Source organism: Rhinopithecus bieti, unplaced genomic scaffold (genome assembly GCF_001698545.2).
Source record: "Rhinopithecus bieti isolate Rb0 unplaced genomic scaffold, ASM169854v2 scaffold_28055, whole genome shotgun sequence".
Taxonomy (NCBI): Eukaryota; Metazoa; Chordata; class Mammalia; order Primates; family Cercopithecidae; genus Rhinopithecus; species Rhinopithecus bieti.
Window position 1 is genome coordinate 1,036,043 of NW_016812914.1, and position 14,755 is coordinate 1,050,797.

Here is a 14,755-nt window from a genome sequence, read left to right on the forward strand (position 1 = left end):
CAGGATAGTCTTGATCTCCTGACCTCGTGATCCGCCTGTCTCGGCCTCCCAAAGTGCTGGGATTACAGGCTTGAGCCACCGTGCCCGGCCTTTTTTATTTTTGAGATGGAGTTTCACTCTTGTTGCCCAGGCTGGAGTACACTGGTGCGGTCTCAGCTCACTGCAACCTCTGCCTCCCGGGTTCAAGCGATTCTCCCACCTCAGCCTCCTGAGTGGCTGGGATTACAGGCGCCCGCCACCACACCTGGCCAATTTTTGTATTTTTTCTAGAGATGGGGTTTCACCATGTTGGTCAGGCTGGTCTCGAACTCCTGACCTCAGGTGATCCACCTACCTTGGCCTCCCAAAGTCTTGAGATTACAGACATGAGCCACCATGCCCAGCCTGGGCCCACTTTCTTTTCTACAGAATGGTGATGCTGACCTGGAGTTAACACCTGAAGGCCTAGAACCTCACATGGCTTGTGTCAAATGTTGGCTCTTAACATTTAAAAAAAAAAATTTTTTTTTTTGAGACAGGTTCTCGCTCTGTCACCCAGGGTGGAGTGCAGCTTTGAACTCCTGAGCTCAGGCGATCCTCCCATCTCAGCCTCCCAAGTAGCTGGGACCACAGGCACGCACCACCATGCCTGGCTATGTTTAATTTTTTGTAGAGATGTGTTTTCACCCTGTTGCCCAGGCTGTTCTCAAACTCGTGGGCTCAACAGATCCTCCCGCCTCAGCCTCCTGAGTAGCTGGGACTATAGGTGCATCCACTATGCCTGGCTAATTTTTGTACTTTTTGTCAAGACGGAGTCTCGCCATATTGCCCAGGCTGGTCTCCAACTCTTGGGCTCAAGCAATCCTCCCGCCTCAGCCCCACAAAGTGCTAGAATTATAGGAGTGCGCCACTGTGCCCTACCTCAGTTTCCCTTAATCACCGCTTTTTAAAGACTCTGTCTCGGCCGGGCGCAGTGGCTCACACCTGTAATCCCAGCACTTTGGGAGGCCGAGACGGGTGGATCACAAGGTCAGGAGATCGAGACTATCCTGGCTAACCCGTTGAAACCCTGCCTCTACTAAAAATACAAAAAAACTAGCCGGGCACGGTGGCGGGCGCCTGTAGTCCCAGCTACACGGGAGGCTGAGGCAGGAGAATGGCGTGAACCCAGGAGGCGGAGCTTGCAGTGAGTGGAGATCGCGCCACTGCACTCCAGCCTGGGCGACAGAGCAAGACTCCGTATCCAAAAAAAAAAAAAAAAAAAAAAAAAAAAAAAGACTCTGTCTCTAAATACAGTCACATTCTTACCCCTGGGTATCAGGACTTCAGCATATGAATTTGGGGTTGAGGGGACCATAATTCGACCTATAACAGCCTGGGATGAAGAAATGAGGCACAGCCAGGCACGGTGGCTCACACCTTAGTCCCAGCCCTTCGGGAAGCTGAAGTGGGCAGATCACTTGAGGTCAGGAGTTCGAGACCAACCTGGCCAACATGGCAAAACCCCGTGTCTACTAAAAATACAAAAATTAGCCAGGTGTGGTGGTGAGTGCCTATAATCCCAGCTACTTGGGAGGCTGAAGCAGGAGAATCACCTGAACCCGGGAGGCAGAGGTTGCAGTGAGCCGAGATCACGCCACCGTGCTCCAGCCTGGGCAACAGAGCAAGGCTGTTTCTCAAAAAAAAAAAAAAAAACCAAAAAACAAAACACCCTTCTTCAGATAAGTGTGAAGCTTAATCAGTTATTGTTTGTGTCCCTAGCTGGGACCAGGGCACAGGCCGCCTGCTTTGTGTCTGTGTCCAGTGCTCAGCGGGCAGCCTGGCACAGGGTAGATGCTTATTTTTTTTTAGTGTGTTGAGATAGAGTTTCGCTCTTGTTGCCCAGGCTGGAGTGCAATGGTGTGATCTCAGCTCACTGCAACCTCTGCCTCTCGGGTTCAAGCGATTCTCCTGCCTCAGCCTCCCGAGTAGCTGGGATTACAGACATGCACCACCATGCCTGGGTAATTTTGTATTTTTAGTAGAGATGGGGTTTCTCCATGTTGGTCAGGCTGGTCTTGAACTCCTGACCTCAGGTGATGCGGCCGCCTCAGCCTCCCAAGGTGCTGGGATTACAGGGGTGAGCCACTACAGCCAGCAGGTAGATGCTTATTAAGTATTCAGGGGCTCCATGTCCGCTTCGGCCCAGTGGTTACAGAAGGTCACCCTCAGGCACCACCTGCTTGTGTCTGGGTCTCTAGCGTCAGAAATAGGTGCTCCCTGGGTTGGAGGCAGGACAAGCCAGCCCGCATCCCAGCATCCTTGGACTTTCCCTGAGACCGCCTGCAGGGACAGACAGCTCATTCATCCACTCGATATTGAGTGCCTACTGTATGCCGGGGGGCTCTGCTGTCCCATCATGGTCATACTTCTTTCCTCTCATTTATGCAGAAATGGCCTTAGCTGGGAAACAGCAGAGTGGGTGTCAACTTGCACCTTTTTTTTTTTTTTTTTTGAGACAAGGTCTTGCTCAGTTGCCCAGGCTAGAGTGCGGTGGCATGATCTCAGCTCACTACAGCCTCGACCTCCTAGACTTAGGCAATCCTCCCAGCTCTCAGCTTCCTGAGAAGCTGGGACTACAGGTGTGCACCACCAGACCCGGCTAATTTTTTAATTTTTTTGTAGGGATGGGGCCTTGCTGTATTGCCCAGGCTGGTCTCTAACTCCTGGGCTAGCCGGGCATAGTGGCTCATCCTATAATCCCAGCACTTTGGGAGGCTGAGGCGGTTGGATCACGAGATCAGGACAACAGAGTGAGATTTCTGTCTCAGAAACAAAACAAAAAACAAACTCCTGGGCTCAAGCAATCCTCCCGCCTGCCTTGGCTTCCCAAAGTGCTGCGGTTACAGTTGTGAGCCACTGTGCCCAGCCATGCCTGTACCTTATCAGCAAAGGCCAGTAGTGGGCTTGGCTGAGGGGGCATGGAAACTGCTGAGCTCACAGGAAGATGGGGAAACGTCAGCCAGGAGCGCCCCCATCGTAGGGCCAAGCCCTTGCATTCCCTTTCTCTCCCACTGATACCGTGGGAGGCCAACAGTCCTTGTGTTTATAGAAGGGATAACCTCAGGATGAATTCTTCAAGGTCGTTGAACGGAGCAGCAGCTGGGAGCTTTCTTCTTTTTTCTTTTTTTTTTTTTTTGAGATGGAGTCTTGCTCTGTTGCCCAGGCTGGAATGCAGTGGCGTGATCTCAGCCCACTGGAACCTCTGCCTCCTGGGTTCAAGTGATCCTCCTGCCTCAGCCTCCCAAGTAGCTAGGATTACAGGTGCCCACCACCATGCCCAGCAAATTTTTGTATTTTTAATAGAAAGGGGTTTCTCCATATTGGCCAGTCTGGTCTCAAACTCCTGACCTCAGGTGATCCAGCTGCCTCGGCCTCCCAAAGTGCTGGGATTATAGTGTGAGTCACCGTGCCTGGCCAATTTTTGTATTCTTTGTAGAGGTGAGGTCTTACTGTGTTGCCCAGGCTGGTCTCACACTTCTGGGCCCAAGCGATCTTCCCACCTTGGCCTCCCAAAGTGCTGGGATGACAGGCACGAGCCACCATGCCTGGCCTGCTGTGAGCTCTTGACTTTTTGAGAGGCACAATATCCTCTCAATTCTGGGCCCTGTGAGATTTTCCCCCTTTGCAAAGAGGTAACTTTCCCCAGGTTCTGGGGAACGCTGGTGTTGTCAGAGCTAGACTTTAATCCGGGCCAGTGTGAGAACGTGCATGTTCAGTGAGTGTAGTGCTGCTGTTAAAACCTGACTCGTCGGCGGTGGTGGCTCAAACGCCTGTAATCCCAGCACTCTGGGAGGCTGAGGCGGGCAGATCACGAGGTCAGGAGATCGAGACCATTCTGGCTAACACAGTGAACCCTGTCTCTACTAAAAACACAAAAAATTAGCCAGGCATGGCGGTGGGCGCCTGTAGTCCCAGCTGCTGGGGAGGCTGAGGCAGGAGAATCACTTGAACCCAGGAGGTGGAGGTTGCGGTGAGCAACAAGATCGTGCCATTGCACTTTAGCCTGGGCAACGAGAGCAAAAACTCTGTCAAAAAAAAAAAAAAAAAGCCAGGCACAGTGGCTCATGATGGCTCACATCGCAGCACTTTGGGAGACCAAGGTGGGCGGATCACGAGGTCAGGAGATCAAGACCATCCTGGCTAACATGGTGAAACCCCATCTCCACTAAAAATACAAAAAATTAGTTGGGTGTGGTGGCGAGTGCCCGTAGTCCCAGCTACTCGGGAGGCTGAGGCAGGAGAATGGCATGAATCACTGGGAGGCGGAACTTGCAGTGAGCCGAGATTGCGCCACTGCTCTCCAGCCTGGGCAAGAGAGAGAGACTCCATCTCAAAAAACAAAACAAAACAAAAAAAACAAAAACAGGCAGGGTGCAGTGGCTCATGTCTGTAATCCCAGCACTTTGGGAGGCCAAGGTGGGCAGATCACCTGAGGTCGGGAGTTCGAGACCAGCCTGACCAACATGGAGAAACCCCATCTCTACTAAAAATACAAAATGAGCCAGGTGTGGGCCCATGCCTATAATCCCAGCTACTCGGGAGACTGAGGCAGGAGAATCGCTTGAACCCGGGAGGCAGATGTTGCAGTGAGCTGAGATCATGCCATTGCACTCCAGCCTGGGCAACAAGAGTGAGACTCCATCTCAACAACAACAACAACAACAACAACAAACAAAAAACACAATATTAGCCAGGCGTGGTGGCAGATGCCTGTAATCACAGCTACTTGGGAGGCTGAGGCAGGAGAACTGCTTGAACCCAGGAGACAGAGGTTGCAGTGATCCGAGATGGTGTCACTGCACTCCAGCCTGGGCAACAGGGCAAGACCCTGTCTCCAAAGAAGGAAGGGAGGGGAAGGGACGGGAAGAAGGAAGGGAAGGGAAGGGAAGAGGAAGGAAAGAAACGAGGCACAGAGAGGTAAAGTGACTTGCCTGAAGCCACACAGCTGAGAAGTAGCAAGCTAGGGACGGAGCTTAGGTAGTCTGGCTGCAGAGTATGAGGTCATGCCCATGATTCCAGACTTGGGGTCACCCGGGGGATGGCACTGCCTGCCTCAGTCTCCCTGGAAGTTGGGGTGCAGGGGAGGGGTGCACAGGTACAGAGGGAAGACGGAGATGCTGGGGTCACCCGGTGGATGGCACTCCCTGCCTCGGTCTTCCTGTAAGTTGGGGCGCAGGAGAGGGGTTCCCAGGTATGGAGGGAAGGCAGAAATGCTGGAGTCCCCCGGGGATCCATTCACCGCCTCCGTCTCCCTGGAAGTTCGGGTGCAGGAGAGGGGTGCCCAGGTATCTCCCGGAGGGAAGGCAGCGATGCTGGGGTCACCTAGGGGATGGCGCTCCCTGCCTCCGTCTCCCTGGAAGTTGGGGTGTAGGGGAGGGGTGCCCAGGTATGGAGGGAAGGCAGCGATGCTGGGGTCACCTAGGGGATGGCGCTCCCTGCCTCAGTCTCCCTGGAAGTTGGGGTGTAGGGGAGGGGTGCCCAGGTATGGAGGGAAGGCAGAGATGCTGATGCTGTTGCCTCTCCTAGGTCCTGGCGGACACCAAGGAGCTTGTGTCGTCCAAGGTGTCAGGGGCCCGAGAGATGGTGTCTAGCGCCAAGGACACGGTGGCCACACGAGTATCGGAGGCCGTGGACGCGACCCGCGGTGCTGTACAGAGCGGCGTGGACAAGACGAAGTCTGTCGTGACTGGCGGGGTCCAGTCCGTCATGGGTTCCCGCGTGGGCCAGATGGTGCTGAGTGGGGTCGACACGGTGCTGGGGAAGTCGGAGGAGTGGGTGGACAACCACCTGCCCCTTACGGACGCCGAGCTGGGTGAGTGTGGCCAGCCGGCTGCTCTGAGACCCCTCCCCGGGCCCCCTAACTGGAAGCCGCTGTCGGCTTCCTAGGGTCTGTCCCTCACTGCCACCTCATCCCTGCCACCTCTCCTCAGCATCTTGGAATCTCATCACAAATGCAGTCCCCTCTCTGTCCTGCTCACCAGCTCCCACCCTCACCCTCCACAGTCTCCTCCCCACAGCAGCCACCAGAGGGCGTCTGTGAGCATCTGAATCATAGCCCATTCCTCCTCTGCCCACATCCCTCCTCTGCCCACATCCCTCCTCTGCCCACAGCCCTCCATGGACCCCACCTCCCTTGGGGTCAAGGCCCAAGTCCTCGTCACAGCCAGCCCACAAGGTCCTGCACAACCTGCCCTGTCCTCTCCCCGCCCTCCTCCTCTTCCCTCTTCGCTCACTCCGTTCCTGCATAAATATGTGACTAAACTTGAGATCTCACTGAACCCTGGTGTTCCTGCCAGGCCAGACATCCCGCTCCAGTCACCTCGGTCATAGATTTACACTCCCTGCACTGTTTATTTGATATTCTTCTTTATTTATTATTTATTTATTTAGAGACAGAGCCTCGTTCTGTCACCTAGGCTGGAGTGCAATGGCGTGATCTTTGCAAAGGTTGCTCACTGCAACCTCTGCCTCCCGGGTTCAAGCGAGTTTCCTGCCTCATCCTCCTGAGTAGCAGGGATTACAGGTGCCCGCCACCACACTTGGCTAATTTTTTGTATTTTTATTTTTTTTAATTTATTTTTATTTTATTTTATTTTTATTTTTTTATTTCATTTTTTTTGAGATGGAGTCTCTCTCTGTTGCCCAGGCTGAAGTGCAGTGACGCACTCTCGGCTCACTGCGAGCTCCGCCTCCTGGGTTCACGCCATTCTCCTGCCTCAGCCTCCCAAGTAGCTGGGACTACAGGCACCCGCCACCATGCCCAGCTAATTTTTTGTATTTTTAGTAGAGAAGGGAGACAGGGTTTCACCGTGTTAGCCAGGATGGTCTCAATCTCCTGACCTCGTGATCTGCCCGTGTCAGCCTCCCAAAGTGTTGGGATTACTGGCGTGAGCCACCGTGCCTGGCTAATTTTTTGTATTTTTAGTAGAGATGGGATTTCACTATGTTGGCCAGGCTGGTCTCGAACTCCTGACCTTGTGATCCACCCACCTCGGCCTTCCAAAGTGCTGGGATTACAGGCATGAGCCACTGTACCCAACCCCTTTTTGTTTGTTTTAGAGATAGAGTCTCACTCTGTTGCCCAGTCTGGAGTGCAATGGTGCGATCATAGCTCAATGCAGCCTCAAACTCCTGGGTTCAGGCGAGCCTCCCACCTCAGCCTCCCGAGTAGCTGGGACTACAAGCACACAACATCATGCCCAACTAATTTTTGTTTATTTAATTTTTTGTAAAGACGGGGCCTCCCTCTGTCATCCCGGCTGATCTAGAACTCCTCAGCTGGAGTGATCCTACTGCCTTAGCACCCCAAAGTGCCAGGATTGGGATTTTTGCAAATAAGAAGCTTAGGATATAGGCAGGGCGCGGTGGCTCACGCCTGTAATCCCAGCACTTTGGTGGGCCAAGGTGGGCGGATCACTTGAAGTCAAGAGTTTGAGACCAGCCTGGCCAACATGGTGAAACCCAGTCTCTACTAAAAATACAAAAATTAGCCAGGCACGGTGGCGGGCATCTGTAATCCCAGCTACTCAGTAGGCAGAGGTTGCAGGGAGCCGAGATTGGGCCACTGCACTCCAGCCTGGGCGGCACAGTGAGACTCCGTCTCAAAAAAAAAAAAAAAAAAAGCGTGGGTACAGAAGGATTAAATAAATACATGCAGCCGGGCGCAGTGGCTCACAGCTGTAATCCCAGTACTTTGGGAGTGGGAGGCTGAGGCAGGCGGATCACCTGAGGTCCGGAGTTCGAGACCAGCCTGACCAACATAGAGAAACCCCATCTCTACTAAAAATACAAAATTAGTTGGGCGTGGTGGCGCATGCCTGTAATCCCAGCTAACTCAGGAGGCTGAGGCAAGAGAATCACTTGAACCCGGGAGGCAGAGCTTGTGGTGAGCCGAGACTGCGCCACTGCACTCCAGCCTGGGCAGCAAAAGCAAAACTCCGTCTCAAAAAAAGAAATAAAGGCCGGGCGTGGTGACTCATGCCTGTAATCCCAGCACTTTCAGAGGCTGAAGCAGCTGGATCACGAGGTCAGGAGTTCAAGACTAGCCTGGCCAACATGGTGAAACCCTGTCTCTACTAAAAATACAAAAACTAGCCAAGCATGGTGGCGTGTGCCTGTAATCCCAGCCACTCAGGAGGCTGAGGCAGGAGAATCACTTGAACCCGGGAGGCGGAGGTTGCAGTGAGCCGAGATCATGCCACTGCACTCCAGCCTGGGCAACAGAGCGAGACTCTGTCTCAAAAATAAATAAATAAATACATGCATACATATGTATGAACCTACGAACATGGGATGAGGCCGGGCACAGTGGCTCATACCTGTCATCCCAGCACTTTGGAAGCTGAGGTGGGAGGATCAGTTAAGTCCAGGAGTTCCTGACCAGCCTGGACAACATAGTGAGACTCTGTCTCTACAAAAAATGTAAAAATTAGCTGGGTGTGCTAGTGCACGCCTGTAGTCCCAGTTGCTATTTGAGAGCCTAAGGATCACTTGAGCCTGGGAGTTCAAGGCTACAGTGAGCTATGAGCGCATCGCTGCACTCCAGCCTGGGCAACAGAGCAAGACCGTACTTCAAAAAATAAAAACCAACAAAACAAACAGATCTAAACATAGAAAAGGTACAGGAAGCCAGGTGCAATGGCTCACACCTGTAAACCTAGCACTTTGGGAGGTGGAGGTGAACAGATTACTTGAGTCCAGGAGTTCAAGACCAGCCTGGGCAACATAGTGAGACCCCATTTCTACAAAAAATACAAAAATTAGCCGGGTGTCTTGCCGTAGTCCCAGCTTCATGCAGTCCCAGCTACTCGGGAGGCCAAGGTTGGAGGATAACTTGAAGCTGGGCGGTTGAGCCTGCAGTAAGCTGAGATCATGCCACTGCACTCTAGCCTGGGCAAAAGATCAAGACCCTGCCTAAAAAAAAAGAAGAAAAGGTATAGGAAAAAGGCCGGGAGCAGTGGCTCACGCCTGTAATCCCAGCACTTTGGGAGGCCGAGGCGGGTGGATCACGAGGTCAGGAGATCAAGACCATCCTGGCGAACATGGTGAAACCCCGTCTCCACTAAAAATACAAAAAAATTAGCCAGGTGTAGTCCCAGCTACACGAGACGCTGAGGCAGGAGAATGGCGTGAACCCAGGAGGCGGAGCTTGCGATGAGCTGAGATCCCGCCACTGCACTCCAGTCTGGGTGACAGAGTGAGACTCCGTCTCAAAAAAAAAAAAAGTACATTAAAAATATGGTACATATGGTATTATAATCTTATGGGACCACTGTAGTATATGAGGTCCGTTGTTGGCTGAAATGTCATTAATTCTCTTTTTTTTTTTTGAGATGACGTCTCACTCTCACCCAGGCTGGAGTGCAGTGGTGTGATCTCGGCTCACTGCAGCCTCCACCTCCCGGGTTCAAATGATTCTCCTGCCTCAGACTCCCAAGTAGCTGGGATTACAGGCTAGTGCCATCAAGCCTGGCTAATTTGTGTATTTTTAGTAGAGATGGGGTTGTTCCATGTTGGCCAGGCTAGTCTTGAACTCCTGGCCTCAAATGATCTGCCCGCCTTGGCCTCCCAAAGTGCTGGGATTACAGGCATGAACTACTGCGCCCAGCCGACACTGTTATAATCTTATGGGACCTCTATAGTGTATGCGATCCATTGCAGGCTGGAATGCTGTTGTTTCTGCATAACGAACATGCAGGGCTATATTCACAGGTTGACCAAGGCAGGTCTGGCCTGCGGGCCATCGTTAGACCCTCCTGCTAGTCTAAGGTCTCTGATTCTTGTGAGGTTTGATTTCCCTCATCCCCATTTTGCAGATAGGGAAAACCAAGGCAGAATCCTTTGCTCCCAGGCCTTCGAGGTTTATAAGTAGAACTGGGCCCGGCGCAGTGGGTCAAACCTCTAATCCCAGCACTTTGGGAGGCCGAGACGGGTGGATCACGAGGTCAGGATCCGCCCTGGCTAACACGGTGAAACCCCGTCTCTACTAAAAATACAAAAAAAATTAGCCGGGCGTGGTGGCGGGCACCTGTAATCCCAGTTACTCGGGAGGCTGAAGCAGGAGAATCACTTGAACCTGGGAGGCAGAGGTTGCAGTGAGCTGAGATCACACCACCGCACTCCCACCTGGGTGAGAGAGCGAAACTCCATCTCTAAATAAATAAATAAACGGGACAGTGTGATTCCTGGGACCGTCTGCATGGGACGAGCCCAGCTGTGTGTTCTGGTCTTCACAGACACCCTTCTCCTTTTCCTCGCAGCCCGCATCGCCACATCCCTGGATGGCTTTGACGTCGCGTCCATGCAGCAGCAGCGGCAGGAGCAGAGCTACTTCGTGCGTCTGGGCTCCCTGTCGGAGAGGCTGCGGCAGCGCGCCTATGAGCACTCGCTGGGCAAGCTTCGAGCCACCAAGCAGAGGGCACAGGAGGCTCTGCTGCAGCTGTCGCAGGCCCTAAGCCTGGTGAGGTTCCAGGGGGTCAGGGCCCTCAGCCAGCAGCCTTCACCACACTGCAGACGCCCACCCAGAGCTCAGTGACTTACCCCTCTGTAGTCTGGTGGGGCCATTCCCGCTTGCTCCTGGCACTGTCTCTGGTTGTGCACTCATTTGTTCAGGCTGCTGCCACAAACCACACTGTCTGGGGCCTGGCACAGCGGCTCACACCTCTTTGTGTGAGTCCCTCAAGTGCTTTGGGAGCCCAAGGCAGGAGGATCGCGTGAGTCCGGGGGTTTGAGACACTCCTGGGCAATACAGCAAGACCCCACTTCTACAAAAAATAATTTAAAACAATTAGCCGGGTGTGGTGGTGCATGCCTGTAATCCCAGCTACTTGGGAGGCTGAGGCAGGAGAATCGCTTGAGCCCAGATGTTGGAGGCTGCAGCGAGCTATGATTGTACCACTGCACTCCAGCCTAATCAACAGAGCAAGACCCCATCTCAAAAAAAAAAAAAAAAATCGCAGTCAGGTGCGGTGGTTCATTCCTGTAATCCCAGCACTTTGGGAGGCCAAGGCGGGTGGATCACGAGGTTAGGAGTTCAAGACCAGTCTGGCCAACATGGTGAAACCCTATCTCTACTAAAAATACAAAAATTAGCCAGACACAATGGCAGGCGCCTGTAATCCCAGCTACTCGGGAGGCTGAGGCAGGAAAATCACTTGAACCCGGGCGGCAGAGATTGCAGTGAGCCGAGATCATGTCACTGCTCTCCAGCCTTGGCGACAGAGTGAGAGTCCATCTCAAAAAAAAAAAAAAAAAATCGCACTCTCTGGGAAATGTAAACAACAGATATTTATTTTCTCACATTTCTGGAGGCTGGAAGTCCAAGATGAGCGTGTCCTTTTGGGGCCTCTCTCCTTGACTTGTAGACAGCCATCTTCTCTCCGTGTCTTCATGTGGTCGTCCCTTCCCTCTGTGTATGTCTGTGTCCTAATCTCTTTTTTTTTTTTTTTTGAGACGGAGCCTCACTCTCTGTTGCCCAGGCAGGAGTGCAATGGTGCGATCTCAGCTCATTGCAACCTCTACTTCCCGAGTTCAAGTGATTCTTGGGCCTCCACCTCCCGAGTAGCCAGAATCACAGGCACTTGCCACCACGCCTGACTAATTTTTGTATTTTTAGTAGAGACAGGGTTTCACTATGTTGGCCGGGCTGGTCTTGAACTCCTGACCTCAAATGATCTGCCCGCCTCGGCCTCCCAAAGTGCTGGGATTACAGGCATGAGCCACTGTGCCCAGCTCTAATCTCCTAATTTAAGGAGCCCAACCCTTTATGGATTGGAGCCCACTAATGGATAGCTTCATTTACCTTTAATTACCTTTTTTTTTTTTTTTTTTTTTTTTTTTTTTTTTTTTTTAGAGACAGGGTCTCACTGTGTTTCCCAGGCTGGAGTGCATGATCATGGCTCACTGCAGCCTCTAAGGTTCACCCATCTTGGAGCATATGTCTGCCATCATTCCTCTTTATTTATTTTTCTTTTCTCTTAAACTTCATGTAATATATAAAAATGAGGTCTCACTGTATTGCCCAGGCTGTTCTGGAGCTCCTGAGCTTGTGATCCTCCCGCCTTGCCCTCCCAAAGCACTGGGATTGCAGAAGTGAGCCTGCTTTCTTCCTTTGGAAGGCTGAATCATATTTCATTACAAGCACTTTTTTTTTTGAGACTGAAGTGAGCCTGCTTTCTTCCTTTGGAAGGCTGAATCATATTTCATTACAAGCACTTTTTTTTTTGAGACTGAGTGTGGCTCTGTCACCCAGGGTGGAGTGGAGTGGAGTGGCGCAATCTCGGCTCACTGCACCCTCCGCCACCCAGGTTCAAGCGATTCTCGTGCGCCAGCCTCCCAAATAACGGATTATAGATGCGCACCACCACGCCTGGCTAATTTTTGTACTTTTAGTAGAGACGGGGTTTCACCATGTTGGTCAGGCTGGTCTCCAACTCTTGAGCCCAGGTGATCCACTCACCTCGACCTCCCAAGGTGCTGGGATTACAAGCGTGAGCCAGCGTGGCTGGCCTACAAGCACTTTGTTTTTTTTTTTTTTTTTTTTTTTTGAGATGGAGTCTCGCTCTGTCGCCCAGGCTGGAGTGCAGTGGCGCTATCTCCACGCACTGCAAGCTCCGCCTCCCGGGTTCACGCCATTCTCCTGCCTCAGCCTCCCGTGTAGCTGGGACTACAGGCGCCCGCCACCGCGCCCGGCTAATTTTTTTGTATTTTTAGTAGAGGCGGGGTTTCACCGTGTTAGCCAGGATGGTCTCGATCTCTTGACCTCGTGATCTGCCCGTCTCGGCCTCCCAAAATCCTGGGATTACAGGCGTGAGCCACCGCGCCCGGCCTACAAACACTTGTTAAACCTTGGCTAGTTCCGTCTGCTCATCTCCCATTGGCCAAAGCCAGCCACGTGTCCAGGCTCCCTCGCAAGCGCAGGAGAAATTGACGCAATGGGAGGAGCTCCAGGGGACGCGCGGCCACTCTTTCCACCGACCACACAGAGCATGAGGGTGTCAGTGATTAAACCAAAGGCCCCAGAGCTCACCGTAGCCAGGAAACCCTTCCTCCCTCCCTTTCTCTTTTCTAGACCATCATGTAAGTCAGATGATGGAAGGATTCCCTGGGTTCCCTCTGGAATCCCGCCTCTCCCAGGGGAGCCTCCTTCCCTCACCTCTCTCTCCCCTGCCCCAGATGGAAACTGTCAAGCAAGGCGTTGATCAGAAGCTGGTGGAAGGCCAGGAGAAGCTGCACCAGATGTGGCTCAGCTGGAACCAGAAGCAGCTCCAGGGCTCTGAGAAGGAGCCGCCCAAGCCAGAGGTACCCATGAGGGACTGGGGGGTGGCCTGGGGTACTTGGAGTCCCAATGCTACTCTCTACACCTCTGCTTCCTGGGCCTACCTGCTTCGAGTGCTTTCCCCAGCCTCACCTGCTTTCAGGAGCTAATGACACCTCCTCCAGGAAGCCTGCCTTGATTTCTCCTCTTGGGCCTGCATGGGTATGGCATTTTTTTTTTTTTTTTTTTAGAGTGTTGCTCTGTCGCCCAGGCTGGAGTACAATGGCATGATCTTGGCTCACCTCCTGGGTTCAAGTGATTCTCCTGCCTCAGCCTCCCTAGTAGCTGGGATTATAGGAGTTTACCATCACACCTGGCTAATTTTTTATGTATTTTTAGTAGAGACAGGATTTCACCATGTTGTCCAGACTGGTCTTGAACTCCTGACCTCAAGTGATCTCCCCTCCCCGGCCTCCCAAAGTGCTGGGATTACAAGTGTGAGCCACCGAGCCTGGCCCCTAGTAGCAACTTCTGACTAGTATTCTCCGGCCCCCTCCACTCTATCTCAAGCCTTGGCCTCTTGTGTTCTCTAATGAATCTCGCTGCCTGTCCCACCACCCACTTAAGCTCCCCAGGGGCAAAGGAAGGTTGCAGTGAGCCGAGATCGCGCCACTGCACTCCAGCCTGCACAACAGAGGGAGATTCTGTCTCAAAAAAGCGAAAATGTCCTGAAATTAGATGAAGGTAGTATGTGCACAACCTTGTGAATATACTAAAAACCACTGAATTGTACACTTCAAAGGGTGGGTTTTTTTTTTTCTGAGACAGAGTCTCGCTCTGTCGCCCAGGCGGGAGTGCAGTGGCCGGATCTCAGCTCACTGGAAGCTCCGCCTCCCGGGTTCACGCCATTCTCCTGCCTCAGCCTCCCGAGTAGCTGGGACTACAGGCGCCCGCCACCTCACCCGGCTAGTTTTTTGTAATTTTAGTAGAGATGGGGTTTCACCGTGTTAGCCAGGATGGTCTCGATCTCCTGACCTCATGATCCGCCCGTCTCAGCCTCCCAAAGTGCTGGGATTACAGGCTTGAGCCACTGTGCCCGGCCCAAAGGGTGAGTTTTATGGTGTGTGGATTATATATCAATTTTTGAAATATTTGTTTATTTATTTATTTTTGAGACAGGTTCTCACTCTGTTGCCCTGGCCAGAGTGCAGTGATGCCATCACAGGTCACTGTGGCCTCACCGTTGCAGGCTCAGGCAATCCTCTCGCCTCAGCCTCCTGAGTAGCTGGAAATACAGACGCGTGCCACCGTGCCTGGCTGATTTATTTTTTAATTTTTAGTAGAGACAGGGTCTCACTGTGTTGCCCAGGGTGGTCTTGAGCTCCTAGCCTCAAGCAATACTCCCACCTTGGCTTTCCAAAGTACTGGGATTACAGGCATGAGCCACCACGCCTGACCCCAGTTTTATTTTATTTTTTT

At 52.6% G+C, this 14,755-nt stretch overlaps 1 protein-coding gene across 2 annotated transcripts in view; it reads left to right on the forward strand.

Moving 5' to 3' along the window:
- Positions 1-14,755, forward strand: part of PLIN3 (perilipin 3) — a 29,421-nt gene that overhangs the window by 9,410 nt on the left and 5,256 nt on the right. For both annotated transcript variants that reach the window (XM_017847187.1, XM_017847186.1), the window contains exons 5-7: positions 5,548-5,833; positions 10,281-10,480; positions 13,195-13,320. In XM_017847187.1, the coding sequence (XP_017702676.1) occupies positions 5,548-5,833; positions 10,281-10,480; positions 13,195-13,320 (612 nt within the window). The remainder of the gene's footprint in view (positions 1-5,547; positions 5,834-10,280; positions 10,481-13,194; positions 13,321-14,755) is intronic.